This window comes from Onychostoma macrolepis, chromosome 04 (genome assembly GCF_012432095.1).
Source record: "Onychostoma macrolepis isolate SWU-2019 chromosome 04, ASM1243209v1, whole genome shotgun sequence".
Classification (NCBI taxonomy): Eukaryota; Metazoa; Chordata; class Actinopteri; order Cypriniformes; family Cyprinidae; genus Onychostoma; species Onychostoma macrolepis.
In genome coordinates this window covers 21,819,098-21,833,907 of record NC_081158.1, presented here as the reverse complement: position 1 = coordinate 21,833,907, position 14,810 = coordinate 21,819,098, and the positions used below count along the sequence as shown (strand labels likewise).

General features: G+C 38.8%; 2 protein-coding genes across 24 annotated transcripts in view; one reads left to right on the top strand and one right to left on the bottom strand.

The window, feature by feature from the left end:
• Window positions 1-6,929, top strand: part of cacna1c (calcium channel, voltage-dependent, L type, alpha 1C subunit) — a 130,169-nt gene extending 123,240 nt beyond the window's left edge. For all 21 annotated transcript variants that reach the window (XM_058773137.1, XM_058773134.1, XM_058773133.1 and 18 more), the window contains one exon: window positions 965-6,929. In XM_058773137.1, the coding sequence (XP_058629120.1) occupies window positions 965-1,315 (351 nt within the window). In that variant the 3' untranslated portion in view covers window positions 1,316-6,929. The remainder of the gene's footprint in view (window positions 1-964) is intronic.
• A 363-nt stretch (window positions 6,930-7,292) lies between these two features.
• On the bottom strand, window positions 7,293-12,562 carry napepld (N-acyl phosphatidylethanolamine phospholipase D). Of its 3 annotated transcripts, none has more exons than XM_058773435.1 (5): window positions 12,079-12,562; window positions 10,215-10,440; window positions 8,360-9,006; window positions 8,091-8,205; window positions 7,293-7,478 (listed from the first exon to the last, which is right to left on the bottom strand). In XM_058773435.1, the coding sequence occupies exons 1-5, from the start codon at window positions 12,195-12,197 to the stop codon at window positions 7,356-7,358; spliced, it is 1,230 nt and encodes a 409-aa protein (XP_058629418.1). In that variant the 5' UTR covers window positions 12,198-12,562; the 3' UTR covers window positions 7,293-7,355. The 3 variants fall into 3 exon arrangements, with proteins under 3 accessions (XP_058629418.1, XP_058629419.1, XP_058629420.1); XM_058773436.1 differs by having other exon boundaries at window positions 11,970-12,098; XM_058773437.1 differs by lacking the exon at window positions 12,079-12,562 and adding an exon at window positions 10,614-10,719.
• Between the last annotated feature and the right edge of the window lie 2,248 nt (window positions 12,563-14,810).

Sequence of the window (14,810 nt, the reverse complement as noted above, 5' to 3'; positions counted from 1 at the left end):
TGCAGGACCCGGTGATCTGACGTAGAACCCGGATGCCCTGCGCCTTGTCGTGTACTGCCGTGAATGCACACCAAAGTCTAATGCGGAACAGAAGAAATTGTTGAATAAAGTTGTTATTTTTGTTTTCTTAGCTTCATAATATTAAGGTAGAACCACTGATCTCACATGGACTATTTTAATGATGTTCTTACTACCTTTCTGGGCCTTGAACGTGTCAGTTGTGTAGCTGTCTATGCAGGTTCAGAAAGCTCTCGGATTAATTAAAAAATGTTTTATTTGTGTTCTGAAGATGAAGGAAGGTCTTATGGGTTTAGAACGACATGAGGGTGAGTAATTAATAACAGAATCCCTTCAAGTGATTATTTTATTACATTTTCTCTAATTGCGTCTTAGATTTTAATTACAATACATATCTTTAAATGCCATTTTCTCAAAAGGAGTTTTTTCTCATGCACTGAGCCAGAAATATTCTATCTCAGTAGCACTCACATACACCAAACTTTACAGTTTTATTCCTATCTATATTCTGAAGGTTTTTAAGGATTGGTTAGGGGAACAAGTCATTCTCAAATATGGTGATTTTGTTGCGCTGTTTGCGTCAAATCAAAGCGTAAATTTATACATAGAAGACGTATCTGTGCGGTGAGGCTGACACAGAAGAGTGTACGCAGTTTCCATCCAGCGGATTATTAGTTACATTTTTTATATACCATATTTACCTACACTACACAAAAAATAAGAGTTCTTTATTGGCATTGATGGTTTCATGAAGAATCTTAAGCATACACGGAACCTTTCCATCGCACATCGCTTCTATAGACAAAAAACATTTTTTATCAAAATGTTCTTTACACTAAGTAAAGAATGGTTCTTTTAAGAACTTTTCACTGCAAAAACACCCTTAAGGAACCTTTAGTTTTAAGAGTATAAAGCTTTGAAAAGTTCTCGTTCTTTTTTTGCTCAGGTGTTGATATCCGAGGGTTTGGGTCGCTATGCACAGGATCCCACCTTCATCCAGGTAGCGAAGCAGGAACTAGCGGACGCCTGCGACATGACCATGGAGGAGATGGAGAACGCCGCCGACAACATTCTCAACGCCAACGCACCGCCCAACGCCAACGGAAACCTGCTACCCTTCATACAGTGCAGAGACACTGGCTCGCAGGAGTCCCGTTGCAGCCACGCGCTGGGCCTCTCGACCGCCACGGGCTCTGACGAGCTGCTGGGGGCGGAGCTAGAGTGCTCCGAGGGGGCGGGGCAGCGGAACAGCACTCTGTTGGAGGACGAGGACATGGAGTGCGTGACCAGTTTGTAGGGGGAACAGCAGCAGCAACGGAGGACTTCCTGTGTCTTAGCCCAGCTCTCTCTGAGGACACTGCTGTCCTGCAGTCTGACCCGTCTGTTGCGTGTACCTACCGTAGGGGTATAAGGCCATTCTGCTTAGCTGAGACCGAGTTGGTTTTTAGTTCGTCCGTGTGTTTGCGAGAGCACGAGCGAGTAGGCGTGTGTACATGTTTGTGTGTGCGTGTTTCTAAAGTGCCTCACAGTTCTCACAACCTTGATTGCAGTAAGGAAACGAAACCCTGACCGAGCAGGGAATGAAGGGAAAAGATGCGCTGTTGTTGCTCAAGCAGTGGGAGTTTGCGCTGACTTGTGTGTGGCGGTAGGACTCGACAGCCGCAGCATCGGCGTGGACGCTCGGTGCCGAGCAGGTGGATCTTGAGGGCCGTGTCGGGAATTTGCCGCCCGGGGGTCGTCACGGGTTCGAGAGATGTTCAGATGGACACATTGGAGTGGCTCTCTCTTTCCTTTCACGGGGCTGTCCGTCCATCCATCCATTCGTTCATCAGGAGAAGTGTCGTCTGCAAGCGCCCTCACGTCATCCTTCTCCTTTACGGCTTTCTTTTGTGTTCAGTTGATGAGTTTTGCTGCTTTTTTTTGGATTTGATTTCTCTAGTTAAGCCTGCACATAGCTTTTCCTTTTATCAGTGGAAGACTGAACTCTCTCAATTGCTCTCTTTCTTGTGTACCGTTGCGGCTTTCATGAAACTGCTAGCTGTGCAAGGTACGGGTCATTGCATCAGTGGCCTTTTATTCCAGATCTGCTTCAGGTTTTATTTCCTTTTTTATTTTCCAGCATTTAGTGTTTATAATGTTGTTTATCTTGGATTGCACACAGTTTCTTTCTTAAATTATTATTATTATTATTATTATTGAAGGCGTTTAAGATGTTTATGCCAGATGCAGTGTTGTGAATCTAATGCCTCCTACAGACACACACAAAAAAAATTATTTATTTATTTATTCCTGTCAGAGGTGAAGCGTGTTCCGCCGGGGGTTCGGTCTCTCTCACAATGTTTATTGGTAGCTCACAAGCTGTAAATGAGCAGTGTCACTCACCTGGACGCAGGTAGCACTGACAGGTCTCATGGCTGCTGTTGGATCGGACTCACGTTTGCTCTGAAACTACTGACGTTTCTTCACTGCTGATCTCCAGAAACATTCAGCCGACAGCTGCGATTCTGTCACGATCCCACCTGCTCGACACAGGAAACAGCAGATCTTTGGAAGGTCAGTAAAGGTGCACTTTGAGGAGAGGAAGGGTGGAGTATTCAGGGATGTCTGGGTAGCGCATCATTTAAAAAAACACAAAAACTCTAATGTAGTTCACACAGGGCTAAATATATGACCATCATTATGAAAGTACCAACATCAGCAGTGTCATCATCATCCAATGTTATTGATTGCTATTATTATAATTACTATTATTGTTAAGGATATTTTTCTGCTGCGTTTAACACTGTTTCCATGCAGTTTGGCAGACACACAGAGAACTACTTATCGATCTATTATGCAAATAAGGTGTTGAAGCGTTAGCATTGTGTTGGTAATGTGTCGACGGGATGGAGTGCGTCCCCTGAGACACATGCGCTGATGAGAAACCTGACCAATCCACTTCCAGGCGTCTCTCTGTTTGTGCCACACTAGAGCGGGTTAGAAGTTCTGTCACCGTTTTGCACACTACTTCAGACGATATGAATTTCTCTTTCCATGTATGAATAGATAATTGACTATTTTTGTCTAGCTGACACTTCGCTTTCTACAGAGCGTCCTGGCGTTTGGTTCCAGGCCTCGAACATCGCATTCGATCTCAGTCTCCAGTCCTGTGCCATTTTTCTTTTTTTTTTGGTTGATTGAGTTTCTGAATGTTTACAGGAGGTCTCTGCTCTGAGGACGATGCAAAGCTTGTGAAAAAAACGTGACAAATGTAGCCAGAACCCACCTGCTCTGTTCCAAAGCCGCCACCACACCCTCATATCTCCTACACACACGTGCCATATGTCATTGTGAGGCTGCCCCAGGCATATTTTGAGGCCTTGGTTGTGTACGTGTGCGAGTTTCTCCGAGCGCGTTTGTGTGGTGTTCGTGTTAGTATATGCAGGATGAGTGCGTGAGTGCATGCGTATGTGCTTGCATACCACAAGATATGCAAAAACAATGCAATAACTTTGACTGTACAACAGTTTCCTTCAGAACTACAGCTGTACAAAAATCTAAGATACAGAGAGAAATATATTCACTGTTGTGTATTAAGTTACAGAACTTTAAATTGAAGAAACCTGTCATACTTGAAATCGGGTGCATTTGAGTATTGAGTATTTTGAAATAATCTTGTGCGGGTCAGTTTGGTTCGATGTTTTTCTTCTGTTGGTTTCAATTATCTCTGCATGAGGATTCTTTTGGTGTGCCAAGCGTTTTGAGTAACTATTTTTGTTTGTTGTTTTCATTTTTAAACATTGAGGAAACACTGATGACGAGGAGCGAAGGTGTAAATACAGACGGAGGAGAGAAGCGTCTCGTTGGTGTGAAAATGATTTTGCATATCTTGTGCTCAGCTGAAAGGTGCATGATACGCAAGAGCAGCTCTCTCTCTTTCACTCTCGCTTTTCCCCCCTTTATCTTTTCATTCGCTCACCCTCCTTGTCCTTTCTTCGGCAGACATCACAGTGAAGGCGTTTTATTACGGCACCCGTGCGCCGGTGAACGGGCTCACTTTAAATAGTTGGTCATGCACATTAATTCTCGCTATTATTTGAGGCTGCAAGCAGAAATGTTGGAAATCCCCTTTCATTTCTCAAGTCTCATGGACAATCTGCGTTCGGCGAGGAGATTTAGGTTGGAAATAATGGATCTGGATGCTAAGTTTGAATTTTTTGTTCTCGTTTGCATGGAGTCTAAAGAATCGACCTAGCGGACGGAGTCCTCCTCTCCCTTCATTAGCCAATGATTGTATATTTTTATAGACTTATAGAAAAGAATTAACACATGAGAAGAGACAATATAAACTCATCTATATCTGCTGAATGTCAGGGTTAAAATGGCTACACACAACCGTGTTTGAGAATGTATGTAGTGACTACGTATAGATAGAAATTAAATTTATGATAGAGAATATAGAGTAAATCATTCGTATTCACCGCAGTAGCTCCTTTTGAAACTCCGCTCGTACGGCCTGTTTTTGAGCAGGATGGTTGGGGGTTTTTGCTGAGGGAGGAGTGCAATGAGATTAATCATGTGATTTTGAATCCGAGGGCTTTTTCACAGCTGCTTTATTCAGATCAACACATCACGTTCCCCTCCGAGCACCTGCACATGATAGAACGGTGTGGAAAAGACACAAAAGCAGCGTCTGTGTTGAATGAACACAGAGAGCTGTCTGCTCAGGCCTTGGGGAAATGTACCAAATATTTGACTGAATATTTTATTAGTTGCTCAGTGAGGTTTTTGCCCAAATAGTTGTAATGTAGCTTTTCTTCTCTCAGAGAATCAGAAGTTATTTTCTATATTTTAATATATGAGAACTATTTATCAGATGGAAGTTGAGATATTTCGCACTGGTTGGAGGAAATGTTGGTGAGGTAACGGATGGTTGCTCTCCTGATGGACTTTGATTGATTGTGGCTTGTATTTCAGTTTGCCATCTGTAGCAGTAGCGTGCACAAGTTTCCCCACAAGTTGAAAAAAAGATGCATTTAATGCTGAATATTTTTGGAAATATAAACCCCTTAGAAAAGAGTAAACTATGGATATCAAACGAGCAGCATTGTTACAACCATTCAAGTTCACAACACTTTACACCGCAGGTTTTTTTTTTGATCTTTAGTGTTTGATTTATTTGGATAAACCCAGTAATGCACGAACACGAAACGTTAGTGGATTTATTAAGGAGTCTGTAGTTCAAGCATCAGCATTCGGGCCGTCCGTTGCTTCTGGGTTCATTTGTGTTCGTATGCCAATTCTGCATGTGTCAGACTGAAGGAACGTGCCGTGGGGTTGACCTTTGACCCAGAGAAAGCCTGGACAGGTGCAATGTCTGCCCTCTGGTTTAACCTTTGTGTAGCACGTATCTCTAATGTCCTCCTTTATATGACTGTTAATTTGATATTATAAGTTAATGTAGTGCGTTAATGAGTTTTAATGATAAACTAAAAGCTAAGGTGGTGATGCAATAATCACAATTTGCACATTTAAACCACGTTTAGTTTGACACGTCGTACACATAATCCAAGTAAAGGATGAATTTATGCATAGATTTTAGCTGTCGTGTAAATATTAATTTCGCCCTAAGCTCAAAACGTCAATCTTGCCATAGTTTCATTTCCACAGGTGGGACGATAATTAATGCAGATTTGTTCAGGCCGTCTCCTGCAGTAGGTAAGACGGCTCTTCAGTGCTTTTTAGTACACTGATGGCATTCAAAACCCCAACTGTGGGGGAAGGGAAATGCAAAACCATTTATATGAACCAATTTGAGGTTTTCGAGTGGCATTTCCCCGCCTCTAGTTCCACCCAGCGAATGTAGCACTAGAGACCGAAGAAGATGGGCGGAACGGTAACGATTATAATGAGGAGCTCAGAGAGGTAATATTGCACAAATCTCCATGTATGAGTGAACCTTTTAACAACTTATTCTTTACCACATCCTGCTTTCTTTCTGCAGAGATGGAAGTAATGCTCTGTTTGATGGCGTTGAGCTCTGGGCTTGATTTGTTGGGTCTCTTTTTCTCTAATGGGTGGCAGGACTGAGGGATTCGATTCCCTGACGCTCGCTCGTCTCCAGATGCAGTCCGCAATTCTTTCTGTTATAGAGGCTGCAACCCGAATCTGCATTACACTATTTTCCTGCGGTTTACGTTTAACCACTTAGGACTCACGAAGGGAGGAATCTTTGAGCGGATCGTCTCAGTTGCTTTATTTTCGGTGACCACACGAGCAGCTTCTATAGTTTTGATTGACGGTGCGGACGGGAAGTGTAGTCTCGAGGTCCTGAGCTGTTTGTTAGATTAACGAGCTGAATTAAAATTAGATGCGTGTCGTGCTTTTGGTAGAATTCGAAGGCATCAGTGCTGACCATTCAGGTCTCTCACGAAACACCGTCAGAGGTCATTCACATTTTGGACTATTTAATGGAGTTTAGACCCCAGGTGTTATTGAAAACTCTGTGAGACGTCTGCATGGTCTTGTCATTCCCTCCTCTACTTTTGCTGAGACTCTTTTGTTTCATTTCATCATTCTTTCATTTGTTCATTTAGATTTTAAAAAGAATACACTACGTAAATCTGAAGATTCAATCACTTTTTCTACTCCTATTTTCAAAAAAAAGTGAAACGAAAAAACCAACAAAAAATTGGATTTGTAAATAAGTGATTGTACAGTTTGTATCTGTATCTGTCAGTCTGTCTTTGGTGACAGAGTGTGTCTTGCTTATAACGCACGCTACCAGTAAATAAAAACTAAAAAATATCTTTAGATTGTATGGTTCTTGACAGGAAGTTTTAAATTAATCTCTGCTGTATATTCCTGTAATATTGCATTTTTATCTGAGGAATGATGTTATTAAACAATTGCAAATAAAGTGAATTTCCTAAGGTTTGGTTCTTCTGCATCTTATGAACGATTAGGACCGATTAGGTCCTCAGGTAAGATCTCACCTGTCCAACGTTATTCCAATCAGCAGAGGTTAAATGTTGTTGATGTTCTTTTATTATGGTCACAGCATGATATTTTAAGTGACAAATTATATTAAATCAATATAGAAATCTAATACATTTTTTAACATTCATATTACATTAAATCCAGCCACTGGATCAGCACAATCTGCAGCTGTAAAATAATTCATAAAAATGCAGCCTGTGTAGAGCATCATCATATATATATATATATATATATATATATATATATATATATATATATATATATATATATATATATATATATATATATATATATATATATATATATATATATATATATATATATATGTGTGTGTGTCTGCATACTTTCTGGGTTTCTGTTTAGTGTGAGTCCTTGTGGTTGATCTTCCGTGACTCTCCGTGATGAAGTGTGAAGAACAGATCTGGATTCAATCCATGATTCACCATAGCCTCATGCAAACTTGCTGGAGGGTCAAGATAATGCTGAGAGAGAGAGAAAAGAACAGAACGTAACAGCATGTAGTTTGAAATCTGTAAAATTATATATATTTATATAGAAAGAATTCTCTTATGCTCACCAAGACTGCATTTATGTGAGCGAAAATACAGTAATACTGTGAAATATATAATTACAGTTTAAATTAACTGTTTTCTACTGAAATTTAAATAAAAAAAAAAAACTGCAAAACATCCCTAATCCTAACTGAATACCTAGATCTTAAATAAAGGCCCAAAAATGTGTTCTCCCCCCTTATTAATCCTCAGAATAACATAAATATAACGTGCATAACAAGACCTAATCCTAAAATACAGTTCTCTCATCTAACTGAATCAGCTCACTATTGTAACTCTAATCTGGAAAACCTGCTCAAAAATGTCTAAATGTCTGCTTCTTCAGGCCAGACTCTCCCTCAGAGAAGCGTGAATGCGTATGCACAGCAGTGAAGCCTGACGCAATACAACAACAAAGACTAGACTCCCCAACCACAGCTGGACAACAATTACACACAATCAGAGCAGTGACAGCTGGCCAGCTCAGTGGAGGCCATTCAAACTGAGAGAATGAACGTGTGGGAGAGACAGACAGGCTCATACCTCATAGGCTAAAGCAAACGTCCCCCAGTGAATGGCCAGCGATGTTTTGGCCTGAATGTCCATGTGAATCTGAACAGCCTCTTCAGGGTCCACATGCTGAGACTTCATGATTCCTCTAAGAACACAAGTTATATCATTAATGTACTTCAAATACACACACCTGCTTTCTTGACAAAAGTAATTCATCAAGGAGCCAACAACATTCATAATATCAAATAAGGTTTATTTGACAACTAGATTAGGAATCAAACTGCTCTTTACAGTCTTACCTGGGCAGGTACGCTCCAATCGGGATGGCAGCCAGGTCGAATGGTCCAAAGCGTTTTCCAATCTCTTTAAATGATGAACAGTATCCCGTATCTCCAGCGAAGAAGAAACGACAATGGGGACCTACGATTGTCCAGCTTCCCCATAATGCTTTGTTGTGATCCACAGCAGTGCGTTTGCACCAGTGCTGTGCTGGCGTGCAAAAAAATGTGACATTGTCGTGCCCGGGAATGCGGCTTCCTACCCACCAGTCCAGTTCTGTGACATTCTCACAGCCTGCCTTCTGCATCCATTCGGCCAACCCGAGCGGCACAAACCAGCGCAAACCGGAACCGAAGCGAGCGTTCAGGGCTGCCACAGAGCCTGCGTCGAGGTGATCGTAGTGTGTGTGACTGATCACCACTGCGTCCAGGCGAGGAAGCTGTTCTATGGTGCAAGGCGGGTCACGGTAACGCTTTGGGCCAATGAATGACACTGGAGAGGCTCTCTGGCTGAACATGGGATCAGTCAGAAACACCAGTCCTTCCATCTCCACCAGTACAGTGGCATGACCCAGCCAGGTCGCTCTCACAGATGGGCCTGTCTGCCCACACTGGTCTGGCCTCTGCACGAAATACGGCTCCTGAATCGGCAACTCACGGTCCAGATCCTGAAGATAGAACACAAAAACATGTTTTTATTTGATCAAATTCTATTCAGATTTAATTTGATCAAAATCAAAAACATTTAATTAATTAAAAAAAATCATTTCATTCAGTTAACTTATGAATATTATGTATTTCTCATGAATATTATTTCAGGTTTTATTAATAGTTTAAATTCGTTTTAATTTTAATGTATGTATAATTTTGTATTAAAAGACATTTAGATCAAATTTACATTTTAATTATACATTTACATTTCTACCTATTTATAATGCATTAAATAAAATACATTAATGAATATAAAATGTAACATTTAAATACATTTACATTTTAGATTTGTGCATACAGTATATAATTATATATTTATCATTATAAATGTATCAATTATAAAATATTTACATAAACAATATAATACAGTAATAAAATATAAATTTATAATAATAATAAAATAACATTTACTTATTGATATTATATTTTATATAAAATATAATTATATATATATATATACACATAGATATACTTTTTCTACCTAATTATATTTATAAAGGCATATATGGAAATACAATGTACATTTTCCTTTATATGAAATTACTTTACTTTTACAAAAAAAAGATACACATTTACAATTGATAATATATTTATTATTACATAAAATAATTATATTTTATATTTATACATGTAGTAATTGTATATTAAATTTTATATTTAGAAATGTATAATCAAGAATAGGTATAAACAGTGTGATATAAATGCACAAAATGCTAAAAATGTAAATATCTAATTCTAAATATAAAATGTATAAACATAAAATTCAATATAAAACTTAAAATATAAATATATAATTGTATATGTATAATTTAATGTAACAGTATACTGAAGTTATGTTTACAAACAATATTTCACCATTCAAAGCAAATTCATTTGTAACATATAATGAAATATTATATGCCATTTAGCTGCCATTTTTCTACTTTAAAATCCTCTATACCCCAGAGTTCCAGAGACAAACAAAACAATCAAATGTTTATTCCGTTCATTATTTCTGCTAATTATTTAATTAATTGTTTATTCTACCAAATGTTTATTTAAATAATCAATGTTTTAAAGCTCAGGAATATCCTTTGTGTGATATTTTAAATTCCACACTGCTGATTCAATGCATTTGTGATGAGTGAGTGAGAGAGTGTGTGTGTGTGTGTGTGTGTGTGTGTACCTCTTTGGCACTGGGAACATTACTGTTGTTCTTCTCTGTGAGGAACAGGCGAGCCATGGTGCTGTAGGAGGGGAACTGCCATGTTGTCCAAGGGTTCACAAAGCACCCATGAGAGTCCCGTCTGGAGCACGTAACATCTTGCTCTTGCCTGTAATCCAATGGGAAGTTATTCCCTGCTGTGACTAAAGGTTCCTCTGCCATGGACACCGCTGAACTGAACAAACACCTGTTAAAAACACATTTGAGCAACTTAAGAATAAAACAGCCAGAGGTGGACAGTAACGAAGTAAATTTACTTGAGTATTGTACTTAAGTACACTTTTTGAGTATCTGTACTTTACTCGAGTATTATTTAACTTCACTACATTTGAAAGACAAATATTGTACTTTTTACTCAACTACATTTATATCAAGGTCCCCAAGTAGAAAGTCGTTATATGTAGCAGTTTTTACAGTGAGTGCATTTTCAGATTCACTGAACCCTTTTTTTCTGCGAAGATCCGGCCTGCGATCTGTGGACCTTCCTGTGTTGCCAAGTCTTACAGTATTCCTAAGCCTGCAGTTTTCCGCCTAGCTTTGAATGGACATTTGGCTGATCTTTGTTACGCAACTCTGGCAACCTCGGGATCTTCCCTGCTAAACTAATGTAAAGGTCCGCGCTACTGCACAGCTAAAAGCTCTCTAAAAAGGCATGTGTTAACTCATTAAAGCCCTTTGGAAAATGAACCATGTTTTTACTATAGTAACCATAACTATGGTATTTGCAGTAAAATCACAGTATCCACAAATTTACTATTATCTCACTATAGTAACCTATAGTTTGTTTTCTTTTCAATGTTTGCTTTGTTTGCCTAAAATGAACCATATCATAGACTTCAATATCTCTTTGAAAAAGAACTTTGTAACTTTTAAACAAGTATTATAATGAGTTCAATGTAGCTGTAGGAGTGTTAGATAAAAATAAAGATGATTATCTTCATTCAGTTGTTCCATTTCTAGGTTTTGTAACATAAAAGCTCTTAACTCCAAAGATAATATAAGCTAATCAGTGTATTCAGTAGGTTGCATTAGTGGCATATGGTATTGTAAATATACAACAATGCGACAATAAAAAAATGCATTTACTTTTCACTTTTGATACTTAAGTACTTTTAAAAACATGTATTTCCGTACTTTTACTTAAGTAAAAATCTGTCTTTACAACTTTCACTTGTAGTGGAGTAGTTTTTGACCAGTGGTATCTGTACTTTCACTCAAGTAAGGAAGTTGTGTACTTTGTCCGCCTCTGAAAACAGCTTACACATAAACACACGACTGCCCTGCAGAAAACTCCTGAAAATACACCTTTATTCACACATGGCTGGTAATTACTCTCATTTGTCTGCATATACTTCTTTTTCTTTGGGCACATTGGCATTACTGTTACTGAGCTCACCTATCTGTATATATAGACCATACACTGCCTGTACCGTCTATATATATCCTTCTGCACAGCTTTTTATCTCCAACTGGCCCGCAAAATTGTAAACACAAACTGGCCTGCTATGCACCTTATAGTAACTTAACGTTACGTGTTCTTTTGGATTTGTCGGACACGCCCCTTTATAAATAAAACGCTTTAAATGTACACAATATTACACGTGCACAAGGATATGCCACAGTTTATGTACCCAGAGGGTCTAGTTATAACACATTTGTTAACGTGAACATAACACACCCTTAAATCTGAGGAGAAAACAACAGTCTATAACCAACCTGAGAACACAGGAGCAGATTATAAAACACAAAATGTAAGGCTCGCAGACATTCGCGGGTTTGTGTTGTCAAACAAATGAATATTGTCTTGAGTTGAGCAGGTACGTACCGATGCGTCAGTTCCGCGAGCAGCACACTCGAGTCTGTTAGTGTTGGGAGTGTCGCGAGCGCACGAGCGCGCCTCTGATGTAAGCGCATCAATAGAAGAGCTGATGTACGAGCGGCCATAAGGGACAAAAACCTAAAAACGAAACGAGTCAAAGTTTTAACGTGTCAACACTTTCAGTTTGACTCTTACGAGGATACCGGGCAAGAAAAACAAACCGCTTAGATTTATGCACGCAACGTTTACTTCCGTTTTTGCTGATTCTAAAGTGTAATATCGCCGCGGTAACTTAGTCAAAACGTCTTAACCGCGTTAAAACAACAACAACAACAAAAAACATAAAAGCAAGCCGTTTTAGTGCGTGTGAATAGCGTCGTATAGATTTGCTATAAAACGCCAGTTTGGTTGTAAAGAAGTTGCAAAGTTTCCTTGTAATGAGCGGTGTACAGATTTCCAGTCAGTCAGTCAGCCAGTCAGCCAGTAAGTTTGAAGTTGAACACCCACTCAACAACGAGCTAAACCAGACCAGACTAATTCACTGCTGATCCATTCTGTCAAAACTGGAGCACATATGCGTGCAAACATCTACTACCTCTAAATATGATTCATCTGATGTAGAATATCATTCAGGGCCGGGTTGGATACACTGCTTTTGCTAGTCTTAAAAGTTATCTATTTCAATGGTCGTAATCTGTTACACAAAAAGGTAGATTGGTCTCATTTAAATCTGAAAGGTAAGCGTAATGAGTAAGAGGTAAGAGTAACTACCCATTGGCTACTTTCTAGTCAGTCAGACTAGTTCTTAAGACACAGTTTGAATACGGTGGCTATGTTTATGCAACTGGTCCCTGATTTATCGCGTATTTTTAGCCTTTCGAACAGATCTTTGATATTATTTACATAAATTAAATGCACTTGCAATATTTTACCACAAGAGGGCAGGTTAGTGAAAGACTTGTGGCAGTAACAATGCATTGAAAATGTGTGAATCAGAATTCTATTAATGAATTAAAAATTAATTTTCCCCATGTGAAATAATTTCAATGCAAGTTGAGTATGTGGAGGAACATAGAAAAGCATGCAGGTCTGCTTTCACTGTGTGTAAATTACGCAGATTTGAGTGTTTGAACAGTTGAGATAGTATATGCTCTTGCTCATGCTGTTAGGAAACTGGCAATCAGTCAACAAATGTATTACTGAAAAATGCCTATACATACTCTTCCAGCCTGGTTACGACGTCATGGTCATTAACAATGATGTGCGACCACCATTGAAGTTATTCTAATGTATCTTGCAACCAACATTCAATGTTAATACATTAACAATGTGGAGTGCACATCAAAACAAATACTTCTTCCGCAAGAGGTGAAATTAAATGTCAGTCATAAAACTGCCAGCAGCTAATTAAATTTTCAGACGCCCCTCTGGCTCCATCACTGATGTGGACCATAGAGTGAAAGAAGACTATGCACTGTAACTTAAAATAATAATTTGCTAGAGAGATGACATTACCAAAAAGTTAAGGGCGAGTTTGTAAAACTTTTTTGCATCCATCCACCACATGTGTTTTGTGTTATTACACATTTAAAATGCTTTTAAAATAATGACATTTTAGATGTTTCCCTTATTGAACATACTCAGTTCAGATAATGGACACTACTCTACCAATCAGCTACTGAGGAAATTCAGTCCAGCTGTATTCAATAAGGGAGACATCAACTGCAGTGCTGGGGAGACACCAGGAACAGCCGGAAAGCCATTGGCTTGTATATATGTCTCAGCTTCTCCTTGTCTGAAATGTTATTAAAAGTTAAATGGTGTTTATTTGTCCTTGAAGGAAATTAACCATGTGATCTTCACAATGTATCAGCAACAGTTGTCACACATGGCACTCATATATATTTACCTGATGTGAAATTAACAGTTGCACTTACAACTGCATCAAACAGCTAATCTGACCATAAGCTTATAACACAGGACATGAGTCAGAATACACTGAATAAATATAATAAATGAGCTGTAATGCTCATCAGTGTCATAGAAGATGAGAAGAGCTTCAGTCACGAGTTTCTGTGACTTCTTGCGTGCATGTGTCGGGTCCCCGCTATATTAGCAGCAATATTCACAAATGTTTACAGAACAAGCGGGAACCCAGTGTGCCTGCAGCTTTCTCTATCTCGGTTTTATCATGTGATAGAAAGTCTAAGGCCTTCTCAAGCCGTACGGCTGACCCATCTAATCTGCGGCCTGTAATGCATCAGTCTAATATTGCTGTAGAGACAAAATGTAATTCCATCAAGTTAGCATTTTTAAACATTTGCTCCCTAAAAAATAAATCATTTCTGATCAATGATTTAATAACCACAAACAACCTGGATTTTATGTTTCTAAATGAAACTTGGCTAGAAGACAGCTGCAGTGCAACACTACTCAATGAAACAGCCCCTCCTAACTTTAATTTTAAAGTGTCTGCAGGACTGTTACACTGAAAAAAAAAAGATTAATTGAATTTAGTCAATTTTTTTAAGGTAAGTGGTTGCAATCAATTTATTTTAGCTACATTTAAATAAACAAAATTAGTTGACTAACTTTCAACATATTTTTTTTAATTAAGTGTAGCTCAAATAAATTGTTTGCGACCACTTACCTTCACCTTAATTTTTTTTTTTTTTTCAGTGTAGGAGAGGTGGAGGTGTAGCTGCTCTATTTAAAGATGTTTAATAGTGCCATTTGGT

Coding starts and splice junctions, on each gene's coding strand:
- napepld (XM_058773435.1), bottom strand. CDS start 12,197: ATGGCCGCTCGTACATCAGCTCTTCTATTGATGCGCTTACATCAGAGG. Junction 10,441..12,078: donor CTCGCGGAACTGACGCATCG/GTACGTACCTGC, acceptor TGTTTTTAACAG/GTGTTTGTTCAGTTCAGCGG. Junction 9,007..10,214: donor ATGTTCCCAGTGCCAAAGAG/GTACACACACAC, acceptor TTCTATCTTCAG/GATCTGGACCGTGAGTTGCC.